Raw genomic sequence first — 17,509 nt, 5'->3', positions numbered from 1 at the left:
TATATAATAGACAACAATTATTCGGCTCGTATGAATATAAGTATAAGTATGTTTAATATAAAAAGTTAATATATATATAATATATTATGATTAATTATAGTTGATATTTTATTTTTTGTAGCTAGCAATTATTATATTAATATATTATTTGTATAATGATATGAAATTCAAATATTCATCATTATTGTTAAAGTTATTATATTAAATATATTGCTTCATCTATTATAGAAATGTAGTTACTAGAACTGTAGGCATACGATCTATAGATGCTAATACTAATATTCATAATTATTACATAATATTAGATTAGTAATTATAAGTATAACCTAGTGGTATAGTGTGTGGTGGAGTATAAATCAAATAAGGTATACTAATTAGAATATGGGGATAGTTGATGGAATAAAATATGTGTATTCAAATGATCCATATATTGATCTTATATTATATTAATTATTATATAGTATAGCATGCTAATATAATATAATATAATATATATAATATAAAAATTAATAATATTAATTAGTAATTATAGTACAACATATTATATTTTAATTTAAAGTAAAATAATATTTACATTATAATAATATACTAAATAATATACTAAACCAATTAGATAAGTTAATTTAGAAGTAATTAATAGATAAAATTATATTTTAATAATGTTCCATATCAACAATTATCCCACATGAATTGTCAAATCAAAGGCTCAAATTGTTTCATTATCCCACTTATCCCACTGTACCCCACTCAAAATATCCCAAAAGGATAAAATTATTCCATTGGAACAATTTTCCTACTTGGCGCCAATTTGTCCCAACCAATAACCCCCCCAAGCCATGACATAGCCTTTGATATCGCCTGTTGCTAAGACATAGAGTTACTTTTAATTAACGACCTTAAAATCTAGAGCATGAACCAAATTAATCTAAAATTTAAATGGTTAGATGTTATCTCCAAATTTCTATTTAACTCAATTACTCTTTTCTAGTATTTTCAGTATAAAGCTGTAATTACATAAGAATTTTCAACATACTCATATCCTAACATCTTCATATTTCCCCCCCAAAAAAATCTAAATGCAGAATTTATTATTTTTTGGTTAGAACTTTTTTCTTGAGAGTAATTTTGATGATTAGGATTATCAAACTAACTAGTGTCATACCCATGCCATACTGCGAGAATCTTTTTATATTATATATTATAAGAAGATAAATAATTTTTTTGGTAGATAGAGAATAAATAATTTAATATAAAGATAACGACTTATTAAAAAAATAAATAATAACTCTTTTTTCCCCTTAGTTGGCACTTAAAATTTTTCCATAAATTGCTCGATTGTAGAAAAATATTGGTCCAATAAAATTAGTCTATGTATCATGAATTTCGGGCTAAGAATTGTTATGGTATTGATCTATAGCATATTTAGCTTGTAATAATTTCTAAATAAATCTCTTCAAGTTACGTATATTGTCCATTTTTCTGTTGACATAGAAAACTAATGTGACCACCCAAAACAACAGTGTGCTTTTAAAACTCTGTAATCTAGCAAAAGATGATGTAATTAGGTGATAACAGTAAATGAATGAGCAATTTACGAACTTATGATCTATTTGTAACTTATCAACTCCTAAGTATGGACCGGTTTATGTGTTTATCTTTCCGATATTGTAAAGGCTATGGAACATCCAACTGTGCCGAGAGGGGGGTGGGGGGTTAATCATAATGTTGAATTGGAAAAATAATGAACAAAAATATCAACCTATAGGCTAAAATTTGTACAACCAAGTACTAGGGGGGAGCATTAATGTAGAAAGAAAATACTATTTTATTCAATTAAATCGGTTAAGAGATCCTACTTCTCTTCCTATGTGCTCGACATTGAGTTAAGGGGGATTAGAAGTTGTGGGAGGGAGGGAGGGAGGGAGGGGGAGCATTCCATTTTTTTTGAAACGCTAGAGTTTTTATAAAATGCAGAAAAAGATAAGTTTTGAGAAACTCACGAGAATAAAATATAATTAAGGATACATACTAATGTCAGTGAATATTTAATTGACGGGGAGCAATATTTTTTTTAAACATACACAAAGAACTAGAATGATATTAGACGACATTTTTAGGCAAAGAGAAAAAAATTAATTATTAAATTATTAAATGTAATTACTACATAAAAGATAAAGAGACAAATCCAGCAATGAAGCGTTTTTTGGAACATACCTAGAAAACTTAAATGATATTAGAGGATATTTTTTAGGCTAAGAGATTGAAAAGGGTTAATTATTAAATTATTGATTATTATAATTAATATTTAGAAGATAAAGAGAGGCAAATTAGAATGATATTAGAGGGTATTTTTTGGAACATACATAGAGAGTTAGAATGATATTTGAGGACCTAAAAAAAGAGATAAAATAGTTAATTATTAAATTATCAAATATAATTAACATATAGAAGATAAAGAGACAAATTCAGCAATTACTCCTTTTTTAGAACATGCACAGGGAACATGATGCTATTAGAGGATGTGGAGACAAAAAAAGATTAATTATTAAATTATTAATAATTACAATTACTATTTAGAAGATGTGGAGATAAAGCTCTTAGAAGTTGCCAAGTGGCAACTTAGAGCCATGTTTCAGTATATTAGGGACTGTTTGAATGCGTTAGGGAAAATAGGGTATTTATGACATAATATGGAAAGTAGTTATCCACCTAACCACTTACCATTTGAGTATTTACATTTTTAGTTAGGAATCATTGTGAATCCTAAAATAAATAGTATTACATTGTTTGGATAGCATAATGTAAACTTGAAAACTGATAGTTATGTGTACCCTATTAAAATGTGATTTATAATGGATATGATTATCATCATGATACACAAAACACTCTAATAAGGTCCCTCTCATAAGAATGGAGAGACCTTATTGTAATTTTATTTATTTGAGGGACTAATTTTAAAAATCATTAAGAATGGAACCTAATACTAATTCAAATATTTGAATGACTAATTCAAATATTTGAGTGACCAATTCAAAGTTTGAAAGATTAAGGGACTAAGTCGAAAAGGAAAAGAAACAATTTATGGTCATTGTAATCACTCGGAGGGCTTTTGTTTTTTTCATTTCTTTTGTATCCAGCTAACACGGCACCAACTTTCCAACAAAATCACTCTAAATTAGAGTGAATTTACTTTCTACTACACCTCATCAAAATTTGTCAAATTTTCATGTTAAAAAAGATTCAAACAAACATGGTAAAGTAATGAAAGCTGGTTGTAGGCCCATTAACTGACTGCTTTACATGATTTTCATTGTAAAAAATACAACCAAACAGGCCCTTAGATAGATATGCTCTGAAGTTTTAACACGTGTCAAATGCTTTAGAATTTTGACACGTGACATTTCAGGGTATTACTTTAGTATTTTTTTATAGATAGATGTGTATTTTTACGGCCCAACGTCAAAGTGGAGCCAGGCATAGTAAACTCGGCCAATTTTTCCCAAAAAAATTTGTTTCGACCAATATTGAAAATATAAAATGCCCATCACTAAAACCCGACCCATTTATATACCTAATGGGTCGACCGGTTCTCAAACCTTCTACCTAAAAATAGAATTTGGCCCATAATCTTCTTATTAGAGCCCTCAAATTTATTCTTCGTCCCCAAGTTTTGCTTCCTCGAAGAAAATCTCTTATTCGAATTTTATCGATCGATTTTGTGGAGATTTTGATTGTCGCGAAATAATTAGTCTCAATAATTTCTGTATTTGATTTTCTCTCTCTCTCTCTCTCTCTCTCCCTCTCTCTCTCTCTCTCTCTCTCTCTCTCCTTAGAAAATTTCCCTTTTTTGTTGAAAGTTAGGGTTTCAGGTCTTCAAGTAATCGATTTTTTGGCTGAGCTAAGGTTATAAGAAAGTAGATATCTTGATTTTATTAGATGTATGCGTGATTCAAGCTCTAGCTTTGGATTTGATCTTCGTGATTTGCAGAAAAAGATTGAGATTGAACGAGTAGTTAGCTTTATTACGATCACGTTTTTTCCTTTTTTTTTAAGTTGAACGGATGTGCTTGATCTTTCATCTTTTGTGGATCTCAATGTTGAAAATTGAGGTTAAATCTGGAATGAAACAATGAATTAGATGTGTTGTATTTTTAAATTTTTTCAGTTAACTACTGTGCGTTATAGAAACGTTGTGCTTAAAGTAATATTTGGCCTACTCCGGTGCAAGGATCCCAAGGCCAAACTGCTTCCGGGAACAGCAGTGCAATACTCTGGTGTGCACCAACCTAGTATTGTTAAGATCTCCTCGATCTATAAGACCTTTCGGTCAAGGCAAAGATCTCCTCGATCTCAGAACCTTTCGGTTCAAAACCTTTCGGTTTACGGTAAGTTCATGAGGGCACAAGTTCCTGCAACAGCAATACAACAGCAACAACGTCGGGATCGACGTTCGTGTTCCAGCACACGATGTTCGTGTTCCACGCTCGCGAGAGGATTTTCAGCTCTCGACGTTCGTGTTCCACGCTCACGAGAGGATTTCCAGCAGCAACCAAGAGCTACCCAAGGACGCTATTTATAGGCCTCTAAGGCCAGCTCAAGAGTCACTAGCAATTAATATGACCGTTACAATTCTTAATGACAATTAAGATTGTAATATCAATGCATTAAATTGCTCTTAATACTGTTGTAACTGTTGCATGCATTAACTCCTGAATACGAGGCAATCAATGAACGCGTTGCTACGGAAACGCGATGGTCACGTCTCAACAAATCAGACGAACCTCGTTTGACAAACGAACGTCGTCAAACAGGCGAACCTCGTATGACGGACGAACCTCATCGAACGAGCGAACATAGTCAAACAGGCGAACCTCGTATGACATACGAACCTCGTCGATCGAGCGAACCTCGTCAAACAGGCGAACCTCGTATGACAGATGAACCTCGTCGAATGAACGAACATCGTCAAACAGGTGAACCTCGTATTACAGACGAACATCGTCGAACGAACGAACATCGTCAAACTACAAGAACGCTAGGGTCACCCTCGTGCAAATACGTGGCGCCAAACAGCGCCACCTCGCCCCGATGCATCCGTGCGAAGTGCGCCTAACAAAGCGCCACTTAGCCCCTCAGCCCGATTAGCCCCGATCCCCGACCCATTGGCCCACAGCCCACGATCCACGACCCACGACCTACTAGAACTTATGAGGGATTAATTTAAATAAAATACTTCTCGGCTTGCCGTTGGCAAGCCTCGAATAAGGAACCTTTTGAAATACCAAAACTTTAACTTTCCACTAGGCTATAAAGCATTTATGAAAAATACTTGTAGTTAATATATATATAGTTTGAAAACTTATTTTGGAAAGCTATTTTTTGACCAAAAAATCCAACACTCAAATATATCAATAGGTTATTACTTGAGTTTTAAAGTTTACACTTTCAGTTTCAGATATATGGATTTGATTCCTTAGGATAATCAATGTTTGTTGGAAAATTTGTAATAAGAAAATAAAAGAATTGAATGTTTTATTCCATCTAACTGATTTAGAGAAAGAATGTTTACAACTCTCTCAACCTCGAATTCAATTTGAATTTCCTGATTACAAAAGAGAAAAAGATCGACAAAGATCATTCCCTTTGTTTAAGTATGGGTTCTTCACGGTGACGATGGAATGCCTCCCTCGAATGCTCATGTCGAGCTTGCTTTCCGTTGACGATCCGACGTTTTGCTTCACTGGAACGATATTTTCTCCTCACGATTTGACGCTGTGAAGAACTTGCAAAGCAAGTTTAAAATTAACTCTTAATGAGTTGATAACTCTGAACGAGTTTGAAACTCTATGAAAGAGTTGATTTAATCGAAATCGGTTTATAAGCCAAGGATGAAGAAAGCTCCTGTTATCGATCTCCAAATTTCCAAGCCCCGAACTCAGTTGAGTTTACCCATATTTATAGAGGTTTTAGGGGTGTAACCGTCCCCTAAAATCTCTCCTTAATGGGGTGTAACCGACCCCATTTCATGGAAAATGGTTTTAAAACCATTTAAGGGTTTAAGGGGTATAATCACCCCCCTTAAATCTCTCCTGGGTGGAGTTGTGATCCCCTCAGATCGTGGGAAATGGTTTTTGGAACCGTTTGAATAAGTAAAACGCAGATAATAGCGTTCTGGGTCCGAACTTTGTGTTTTAGACTTGAAACGCAGAGTTGGGCCTATTTTGGTGGCTGAGAACGCACAGGTCGCTCTGCATTTTGATGTTACAACGCATGTCCGACTCGTGTGTTTTGATGTTGCAACGCATGTCCGACCTGTGTGTTTTGATGTTGCAACGCAGGTCCGACCCGTATGTTTTAATGTTGCAACGCAGGTCCGACCCGTGCATTTTGATGTTGCAACGCAGGTTCGACCTGTGCATTTGGACTTGAACGCTGGGGATGAACCATGTGTTTTGATTTGAAGAGACGTCAATTTGTAGTCTCTTTTGCTAGAGTGTTGCAAAGACCGTCATCTTATAATATTCGTCTTGGCTCCTTGAAAATATGAGAGTCGTCAGATTGTAACTCTCGATGTTAATTATGAAGGCTGTTGATTAGAGCTTTCATCAGTTGTTGCGAAGATCGTCAGATTGTAACATTCATCGATCTACGTGAAAGTCTTCAAATTATAGCATTCTAGAAGTCGTCAGATTGTAACTACCATTATCGGTGTTTGATGGGGATTAGCTATCTGTTGTGATTTTTAGACAGCCTACAATCAAATAGGTCCAAGTTGTGCAAAATGTCATTTTTTATTTGATTTCTAATTTTTTGTGGTTTTATTGTCAAAATAGGTTGCAAAGTTTCTTGCAAACTTGATCATTATGGGTTCTGGGATATTGGGAAGAGCCGTATTTCAAGCTTATCGCAAAGCACTGGAAAGTAAGTTATTTTCTTCCTCACGATAAGTTTTTATTCTTCTCTTTGTATGACGAGAGCACATTTTCACCCATATTTTATTCAAAATAATCACTTATTTTGATATTTCTTTCTGTCGGTATGCGCAACGATCTGAGTTTGGAAGCTATTCTGGTGCTAGATTTCATTCTTAATTTTGTCCTCTTCTAATATATATCTACATTATTCTCTTTCATCAATACCACTTTATACTTATAGTTACATCTTTGTTTTCGTTACAAAATATGTACACCAGGTTCTTCTCTTTATTGCAGCCTTCAGTTCTTATTCTATATGATCCCTTATCTTTTTTATTTCAATTATAATATTCCTCTTAAGTAACTGGATCCTGTTAATTGCTTATTATAGGTGTTTAGAATCAATGGTGTGCTTGCTTTTTTAGTTCACTTCTGTCTGGGTTTCGACTTGAGCATATCTTTTGTAAGTTTATGACTACCTCAGTCATAACAATGGAGAGTTGAAGGGCAAAGAAAAATATATCTCTATGTAGTTTTTGTGACCGAAAAGAAGTTTTTTGGAGTCTCCCAAGAGAAATTGTTGTTTGTTTGGTAATTTGGGCAAATATGTCTATGTGGCAAATATACGCATGATGTGTGAAACTATGGAGGAGATATGTACTTGTGATTATGTATTTGAATATTTTATCGTAATAATTGTTAGTAAATTAATATAGCTTGTATAAATTTAGGTCCCAAGAGAAAATGTTGTTGGTTTGGTAATTTGGACAAATATGTCTTTGTGGCAAATATATGCATGACATGTGAAATTATGGACAAGATATGTATTTGTGATTATGTATTTGAATATTTTGTTAAGTTTTATACATATAATTAAAAATTAATCATGCAGCGGAAATTAAAATAAAACCCAAACAGGATCCATGTGATCCAATTGATTCAAAAGGAATTTTAGATTACGAACCTGTTTGTGCGCAGATTACCGAATTAACACCTGTGATAATCTCAGGTATAAGGATTCGATAACATAACTATTATGAGATCACTTATGATACTAACCCATGTAGTAATCTCATAGTGGGTCTATCCAGTGCCTTGTTCTCTAACAAGTACCTACAGGTTTGATTTATATCACCATATATAATCATCTGATGTTTATCAATCAAAACTCATACTAGTCTTAATTTATCTTTATGCCCTTTAGTGATAAATAACTAGGGATAACATGAATAACATAGTTATTCATAAACATTATAATAATGTAACATGCCAATAATACTAATGTAGAGAAAACCATTCTTTAAATGAAAATATAATCATTACATCAAGGTCCAAATATTTGGCCTAGAGCATAACCACTAACAATCTCCCACTTGCACTAGGCCCAATCATGCATATATCTAATACCCATTGACCTAGTATGTCCATCATGTTTGGCTTGTGGGAGAGCCTTGGTAAGCGGATCAGCAATGTTGTCAGCTGTTGGTACTCTGCATATCTCGAATGAGATGAAAACGCCTGAGTATATGTTTAGATCTCTGATGGGATATGGGCTCTTTCGCCTGTGCAATAGCACTATTATTGTCACAGTAAAGATCCACATGGTTTGTGATACTAGGAACTACTTCCAATTTAGCAATGAATTTCTTGATCCATACTACTTCCTTAGCTGCATCTGATGCTGCTATATACTCAGCTTCTGTTGTAGAATCAGCGACAGTGCTTTGTTTAGAACTTTTCCAGCTTACAACACCTCTATTCAACAAAATTACTATCGTGGCTGCGATATATAGTCATCTTTGTCAGATTGGAAACTTGCATCAGTGTAACCATTTACCACTAGCTCATCTTCCATTCCTCAATACACTAAGAATTTATCCTTAGTTCTTCTCAAGTACTTAAGGATATTCTTAACTATTGTCCAGTGACTCTCACTGGGAGCTGACTGATATCTGCTTGTTATGCTCAATGCATACGAAACATCTGGTCGAGTATATAACATGGCATACATGATAGACCCTATAGCCGAAGCATAAGGAATCATACTCATGCGTTCTAGCTCATTAGATGTCATAGGACATTGAGTCTTGCTAAGAGAAATGCCATGAGATATTGGCAAAAATCCTCTTTTGGAATTTTGCATCCTGAACCTATTCAGCACCTTATCAATATAAGTGCTTTGACTTAGACCAATTATCCTTGTAGATTTATCCCTATAGATCTTAATTCCAAGGATATAAGCAGCTTCGTCCAAATCTTTCATTGAAAAAGACTTCCCTAACCATTCTTTGGTCTTTTGCAAGATAGTGATGTTATTTCCAATGAGTAATATGTCATCAACATATAAGACAAGGAACATAATTGCGCTCCCACTAACCTTGTTGTATACACAAGGTTCATCTTCATTTTTTATGAATCCAAACTCTTTGACTGTTTCACAAAAACGAAGATTCCAGCTCCGAGATGTTTGCTTCAATCCATAAATAGATCTTTGCAGCTTGCATACCTTTCTAGAATTCTCAAGATGAATAAAACCCTCAGGTTGTGTCATATACACATCTTCGAGTAAGTTTCCATTAAGAAACGATGTTTTGACATCCATTTGTCATATTTCATAGTTATAATACTTAGCAATAGCAATAAGAATCCTTATTGATTTAAGCATCGCGACTGGTGAAAAGGTTTCATCATAGTCAATACCATGAGTTTGCTTGAAGCCTTTTGCAACAAGTCTTGCTTTAAAGGTATTTACTTTGCCATCCATATCAGTTTTCTTTTTGAAAACTCATTTGCACCCAATGGTCTTAATTCCTTCAGGTGGATCAATCAAGTTCCAAACTTGATTATCATACATGGATTGCATCTCAGATTTTATGGCCTCCAGCCATTTCTCATATTCTGGACCTGACACAGCATCTTGATAGGTAGTGGGCTCATCTTGATCCATGAGCATTACTTTATGACTATCCGTCACGAGAAATCCATATCTCTCGGGTTCATGTCGCATCCTATCAGATCTGCGTGGTACTTGTGTAATAGGTATAGGTTCCACAACTATTTGTGAAGCTTGTTGAGTTTCCACTGATGGTTCTATTTTATCTTGTGATTCTTGAACTTTTTTGAGTTGTACTTTGCTCCCACTGGTTCTTTTAGAAATAAATTCATTTTCTAGAAAGACACCATTTCAAGCAACAAACACTTTGTTTTCAGAAGGATTATAAAAATAATATCCTTTAGCTTCCTTAGGATATCCCACAAAATGATATTTAACAGATTTTGGTGCTAACTTATCCGAGACCTATCGTTTGACATAAGCCTCACAGCCCCAAATCTTTAGAAAAGACAAACTAGGAGTTCTCCCAGTGTATATCTCATATGGTGTCTTTTCAACCGCTTTAGATGGAACTCGGTACAATGTGAACGCGACTGTTTGTAATGCATAGCCCTAAAAGGACAAAAGAAGATCTGTTTGACTCATTATAGATCGAACCGTATCTAATGAAGTTCGCTTCCTCCTTTCAGATACACCATTCCATTGTCCTGGTGGAGTTAATTGTGAAACAATTCCACAATCTCTAAGATGATCATCAAACTCTTGGCTCAAATATTCACCACATCGATCAGATCAAAGTGTCTTAATAGTTTTACCAAGCTGATTTTGTACTTCATTTTGAAAGGTTTTGAACATTTCAAATGATTCATGTTTATATTTCATTAGATAGACATAGTCATATCTACTAAAATCATCAGTGAATATAATGAAGTACTGAAATCCTCCCCTGGCACTTATGCTTAATGGGCCACATACATCAGTATGTATTAGGCCTAATAATTCATTAGCCTTTTCACTATGTCCAGTGAAAGGATCCTTAATCATCTTGCCTAATAAACAAGATTCACAATTTTTATATGATTCAAAATCAAATGATTCCAAAAGTCCATCTTGATGGAGTTTAGATATGCGTTTCTCATTTATATGACCATGGCGACAATGCCATAAATATGTTGTATTCAAATCATTTGGTTTGGATTTCTTTGTAGTTACGTTATAGATATCTTGATTATTTAATCTTTCTAAATTTAGGACGTAAAGACCATAATATGAATCAACAATACTATAAAGCATGTCATCATAATAAATAGAACATCTCTTATTCTTAATAAGAAAATAAAAACCATCATCATCCAAACTTAAAACTGAAATAATATTCCTACTCAAAGTAGGAACATAATAGCAATTGTTCAAAACTAACAAAAGCCCACTGGGCAAAACCAATTCATAAGTTCCTACGGCTAAGGCAACAACTCTTGCTCTATTGCCCACTAGCAGGTCGACTTTACCCTTTCTCAGTCCTCTACTCCTTTTGAATTCCTACACATTTGTACAAATGTGAGATCCACATCCAGTATCTAATACCTAGGAAGTAGAAGTAGATAAATTAATTTATATAACATAAATACCTGAAGATGTAGTCTCACCACTCTTCTTCTTCTTCTTTAATTCTTCCAAGTAGAGCTTGTAGTTTCTCTTCCAATGACCAGGTTCATTACAATGAAAGCAAACTCCTTCCTTTGGAGCTTTAGCCTTGGGCTTGGGCTTGGACTTAGGCTTACCAACAACTCTTGCCTTAGCCTTAGCCTTAGTCTTACCCTTATTTTTCATCCATTTCCCTTTGTTGACCGTTAGTATATGGCCAGGCTTTTTTTTTATGCTTTGCTCAGCTGTTTTAAGCATCACATGCAGCTTAGCAATAGATTTCACCATATCGTTCATATTATAGTTCATGACAAACTGGTCATAACTATCAGGTAATGAATTAAGGATCAAATCTATTGTCAGTTTTAAACTGAGGGGAAATCCAAGCCTCTCAAGGTGATCAATATAGCCCTTCATTTTCAGAACATGAGAGCTAACTGAGGCACCTTCATTAATCTTGCAAGAATATAATGCTTTGGTAGTATCATACCTTTCTTGCCTTGCCTGCTGTTAGAAGGTCTCTTTGAGATGAACACTCAACTCATAAGCCTCCATATGCTCTAGATCCTTCTGAAGTTCTAGGCACGTGGTAGCTAGCATGAGACACCCAACATCCGCAGAATCATCAACATGTTTCTTTTGTTTCTGTTTGACTGCCCTTGTGGCATCAGCAGGTGGGTCATCAGGAATAGGCTCATCCAGCACATATAGCTTCCTTTCTTGCTTAAGAACAACTCTCAAGTTCCTTAACCAGTCGAGAAAGTTTGTATCATTTTCTTTTAGCTTGCCCTTCTCAAGGACAGATCGTAGTGATAGTGTGTTAGTATTGTTTGTTGCTATTGATCTACAAATATGCAAAATAATTTTATTAGTACTAATTTTATTTTAGGTTTTCTCATAAAACTCCCACTAAAATAACCCTTAATTATTAATTGTAATAATTTAGTAGGCTAAGATCCATTTTCACCTAACTCTAAGTCAGCTTTGGCATGACACTTAAAGCTAAGTTATTTAGGTAGGTAACTCCTTTACCAATTACATCTCATATAACTCTTAGATCATTTATGGGTTTTTGATATCATATGTCCCGGCATGTTTTAACCCCGTCTTATGCCCTTAGGCCCAAAACCGTTTTGATAGCCTAATTAAGTCTAACCATTTTAAACATATGGGTAGCACCATTACCCATCCCGCCTTACTATGATAACCTAATGTACCTCACTTTAGCAGAACCCACATTTTGGTGATCTTAGTCTTGACAAGTGTTTTAATCATGGGTGACATATGACTTAAAACTATGGTGAGTGATTTTAATTCTAATTTATGATGTCCATTCATTTATATATATATATATATAAATCTCATCCACATGAGGTTCAATTGGTCATGCTATGCACCATTCAAAGACATCATATGTGCATCAAAATAAAACATATTATCTCATATCATGCATAATATATTTTAATTAAAATTGATGTATAAAATTACCAAATAATAAATTTAATAACATATAAGGCGCTACGAACAGAAAGTACGACGATCCCGCTAGCCAGTTAGCAGGCGGGGTTAAGGGGCAGCGCCCCTTACGGGGTGTAGGCATCGAAAATTGTCTATAGGTCTCCACGAACAGCTCAGTGTTAAGGAACGACGATAAACGTCACTATCCGGTTCACAGGAGTTCGATTGATGTCGGTGAACGATTGAAGTGAATCGACGAACTACGTGAACTAACAAAATTTCGGAATAACGGAGGTATGGGCTAATCGGGATCCCCGCGATGTTTACAAAAGGAACAATACCCTTCGTGTCTCATTCATTCTACAGATGATCCGACCATCGAAACTGATAGAACTCCTTGTCGGCTTTCCAACGTACTTCGAATCACTCAAATCCGAGTTCAGATGAAGAATTTACAGCGGAAACGGGCAAATACACCATAACGGAGTGTCTCGGCCAAGGTGGAGACACCCTGGGGTGTCTCCAACGCAGAATTGGGCCTTTGTGTGGTTTTAACCGCCCGGAACCCCTCAAGCCTATAAATACAAGCCTCAGACCCTCATTTTTGTTTGGTGCCTCGGCGAAGCCCTGCCGGATTGAAGACTTAAAGTGCACAGATTTCAGAGAGGAGGAGGAGTAGAGATCTGATCAAGTTCGTCGGCATAAAGAAGAGGAGCTCGTCAGATCTGCAATTTCCCGGATTCGTTCCTTAGGATTATCCCGTTGTGGTAATCTTAAGAAGAGTGATTATCTCGCTTTGCCGAGATAAGAGCTACGGTTTCTCGATCCCTTTGCGGATAAACGAAGCTCTGCCCAATTTTTTAGCAATCAGATCTGATCGACGGTGGTCCACGGATAAACCCCGGCATAGGCAAAGATCCCACGCAAGCAGAAGACCGATAAACGATCTCTGCGTTTGTTTGATAAAGTTGTAAACTTTTTATTTTCATTGTGTAAGGAGATCTTATAAAAAGATCAACTTTTTATTTCATTCGAGTTTATTGTAACGATTAAAGTTGTAATAGATTCGATAACAATGAAAACATCAACTTTCACCACAAACAAACTGGCGACCACAGTGGGAGCCAACAGCTTCGCTGCCGGAGCTGTCGTGCCGCAGCCGATGATCAAGATCCCGGTGCTCGAAGAGGTCGAATATGAGTTCGACCAGCAGAAGTTCGAGGAGTATGTCTCCTCCTCCTCCTCCAGATCTGCCTCTCCTTGCAGGTGCATGAAGGCCTCCTCCTCCAGGAAGATCCGCTGGTCTTCAGATCTGAAGACCCAAGAAGACGATCTCTCCGCTATCGCTGTTGTAGTTACACCTCGCAATGATTCGCCGGCTTCTAAAGAAACCAGATCCAACATTCGTGACAACTCCTCGAAAGTCAAGGAGTTGCCGGTTGAAAGTGCACCAGTGTTGACGAGGAGGGCTCGTCAAAGGCGCCGTCAACATCTCGCCCGTCAATTTGCCAAGGCTTTGGAGCCTGTTGACGGGATCTGTTATGATGCGGATCTGAAACGCAGAAGGCACAAAGTGTTCCAGCAACAACCTTTGGGAACCTCCTCCCAACCACCTACTAATGAATGGGTTCGTGTCAAACAAACCCGTTCAACTCTTAAGGAGCGCATCCATAAGCGCCGTGCACTGTTAGCACAGACGAGGATTATTGTACAGAAGGCACAGGAATTGCAGAAGGAAAAGGTGGCCAAAAAACCACCAAGATCTAAGCAAGTCTGGATGCCAAAGGCCAAATCAGCGCCTAAGGCAAAAACAGGCGACGATGCTCTCCGGCCTTCGTCAACTCCAGACCCTGCTCCCGCACTTCCGGTGAAGCTCTATGACAACGTGGGTCTCCCCAAAGCTAAAGTCCCATTGAAGAATCACATCGGTTCTCTACCTGAGGATCGAGGAAAAGCGCCTTTTAAGGAAAGCTTGAGACCGTTGAAGGAGCTTCGAGCAAACATCCGGACTGGGGGTCGTACGCGACCTCCTAACAAATTAATTTCTACAACAGCCCGCTTGGAGGGACGTGCAGAAAACCAGGAGCCCGTTAAGGTTTCACCCTCACAAGGGTGTGATTCCAAACGTGTGACTCCTGTAGATGCCAATAAGGCAATGTTTACTCAGAGTAAAACACGTCAGACAGACGAACGCGTTATACCTAAGAATCCATGTAAGCAGCCGATAGGTTACTCCGACCGCAACGTTGATGAGTTGTACTATCGGGCTGGAGGTACGAATAAATCTCGAAAGAGAAGTACCCGAGAAGCGGACTCTCACTCTCCGTGTATCAAAATTATCAGGGCAGTATTATCAACGTGTAGCTGCCCCAAGACCGCTCTGCGGAGGGTCTCGATATTCGAGAGAATCTCCGATGGAACGACGAAGCCCAAATCAAGGCGTTTCCACCAAAGAGGATCGGTTGCTCGAGATGATGAATTCCCAGAAGTTACCATCAACATGGTCAATAAGGGAAAATCTCCGATTGTTTCAAGTGGTTCCAACCCTAATTTCTCTCCAGGAAGAAGAGTCAGTTCGGGAATAACCCAACAAATATCTCAGCTTCAGCTAGAAACTGTTAGACATAATGATTACCAGGGTGTCTATGAAGGAATTCATTCCGATGACGAACTCTCAGATTCTTATTCCGCAATCGCCTCTGACGATACAACGTCTAGCATAGGACAAGCTCGGGAAGTGTTCATGATCAACACCGAGCAACTAACCAAAATGGTTGAGGAAGCCTTAGCCAAGCAGAAAGAGGCATTCAAGATTGAGATGGAAATGGCTATGCAGGAGATGAGACAAATGCAGGACCAACAAATTCGAGCTTTGTCGAATCAGCTAGGTGAGTCCAGCCGTCGCAGCACTGCTAACCAAGCAGGTAGCGATTCAGATGTGGATGAACACAACGTTGGGGGTGGTCCCACTAAGGACAATAATACTGGGGGTGGTCCTACCAAAGATGACAATGCTGGGGGTGGCCCCGTTATTCCTCTCAAGAATTGTCCAAAACAGGATATAGATGAGGACGAAAAGATGAAGGATCTCAAGAGCAAAATTAATACTTTAATGTCTGCTCAAGAGGTAAAGAAGACCGGCATTCCATGTCCTTACCCGAAAGAGTGGGATTCGATCCCGTATCCGGCGAAGTTTAACCTGATCAACTTCACGCCGTTTGACGGGAAGGGTTCCCCCACTCAGCACCTGATCTATTTCAAGTCCTATTTGGGAGTGATCTCTGGCAACGAGTCTCTGATGGTCCGGTCATTTGTTAGCACCCTTCGCGGGCCCGCCTTCGATTGGTACCGCCACCTCAAGACCGGAAGCATCAACAGTTGGGAGGACCTGAAAAACATGTTCCTCGCTCATTTCTTCGATGATGACGCCGAAGTGTCGATTAGGACACTCTTCGATGAGAAACAAAAAGACGGAGAGTCGGTGGATACCTTCATCAAACGCTTTCGCAATCAGGCAATGAACTGCAAGGATCCCGTCACGGAGGAATTCGTCTTACAAACCTGTCATAACTACTTGTCCATTAACATCTTAGATGTTATAGGAGTAGAGCCACTCAATACCTGGAGAGAGTTGAAGGCGCGCGGAGAGCAGACCGAACGATTCCTTAGAAGGAGGAAGGTTGAAAGATGCCAACCGATGACTAACCCTCTGAATCTGGGTCTCGTTTCCCATAATGAAGGGAAGACACCTGCAACAGTTGTTGACGTTAATCAGACGTCACAACAGCAGTCCCGAAGGCAGCAAAAGACTTCGGGTCCAAGACTCCAAAAAGAGTACTCATTCAAGGATGAAGACGTTCCAGCCATCTTCGAGCCCCTTCTTGAAAACAACAAGATCAAGTTGCCGCCCATCACAAATCAGGAGGAAGCTGACAATACTGCAGATCCGAAGTACTGCGCGTACCACAGGAGGATCCTTCATCCCACCAAGGCTTGCTTTACTTTAAAGAATAGCATCCAAACCTTGGTTGAAGCCGTCGTCATAACGCTAGGATAAGCCAAATAAGAACGGCAACACTCCGAAGAGTATACGAGTATAAATTGCTTCTCAATCCTCCAATCGGTATATGAGGTTAAACTGCTCCCTGATACTCCAATAGGTATATGAGTCTAAACTGTTTCCTACTGTTAATGAGAAGTTCCTGGAGAATGTTACGCTAATATTCTTAAGGATAACCCGGTCATGTAACGGAGTACAAAGTCAGACCCAGTTCCAAGAAGGAAGCTGGGGGTGGATGATTCATGTAATGGGAAGTTCCCAGAAGAATGCTATATGTAATTTTCTTATGGATAACCCAATAATTACGAACAAAGTGATAAACATTAAACCCCCGCTGTGATTTGTATTCCCACTCTCACTGTATACCTGGTCAAACCTTCCTATAGTTAGGGCCACAACCAAAGTCCCCTCTCGATTCCTTCCATGAACGAGAGGTCCACTTTCAAAAAATTGAGCAATCAAACCTATAAAAGTTAGGATTGTTCCCAATCTCACTTAGTCAAACTTACAAGATAGTTGAGACTAAGACCGAGTCATTCTTTTTCGATAAACGAAAGACTTCCACCTTTTCCTTTTTTAGCCAAACCTATAAAAGTCAGG

General features: G+C 37.6%; 1 protein-coding gene across 1 annotated transcript in view; it reads left to right on the top strand.

Moving 5' to 3' along the window:
• LOC109836181 (mitochondrial import inner membrane translocase subunit PAM16 like 2-like) overlaps nucleotides 3,941–17,509 on the top strand; it is a 60,326-nt gene continuing 46,757 nt past the window's right edge. Inside the window, exons 1-2 of the mRNA XM_020404059.1 lie at nucleotides 3,941–4,009; nucleotides 6,834–6,921. Of these exons, the coding sequence (XP_020259648.1) occupies nucleotides 3,941–4,009; nucleotides 6,834–6,921 (157 nt within the window). The remainder of the gene's footprint in view (nucleotides 4,010–6,833; nucleotides 6,922–17,509) is intronic.

This window comes from Asparagus officinalis, chromosome 4 (genome assembly GCF_001876935.1).
Source record: "Asparagus officinalis chromosome 4, Aspof.V1, whole genome shotgun sequence".
NCBI lineage: Eukaryota > Viridiplantae > Streptophyta > Magnoliopsida > Asparagales > Asparagaceae > Asparagus > Asparagus officinalis.
The sequence above is the reverse complement of the archived record's forward strand: the minus strand, read 5'-3'. Positions and strand labels throughout refer to the sequence as shown.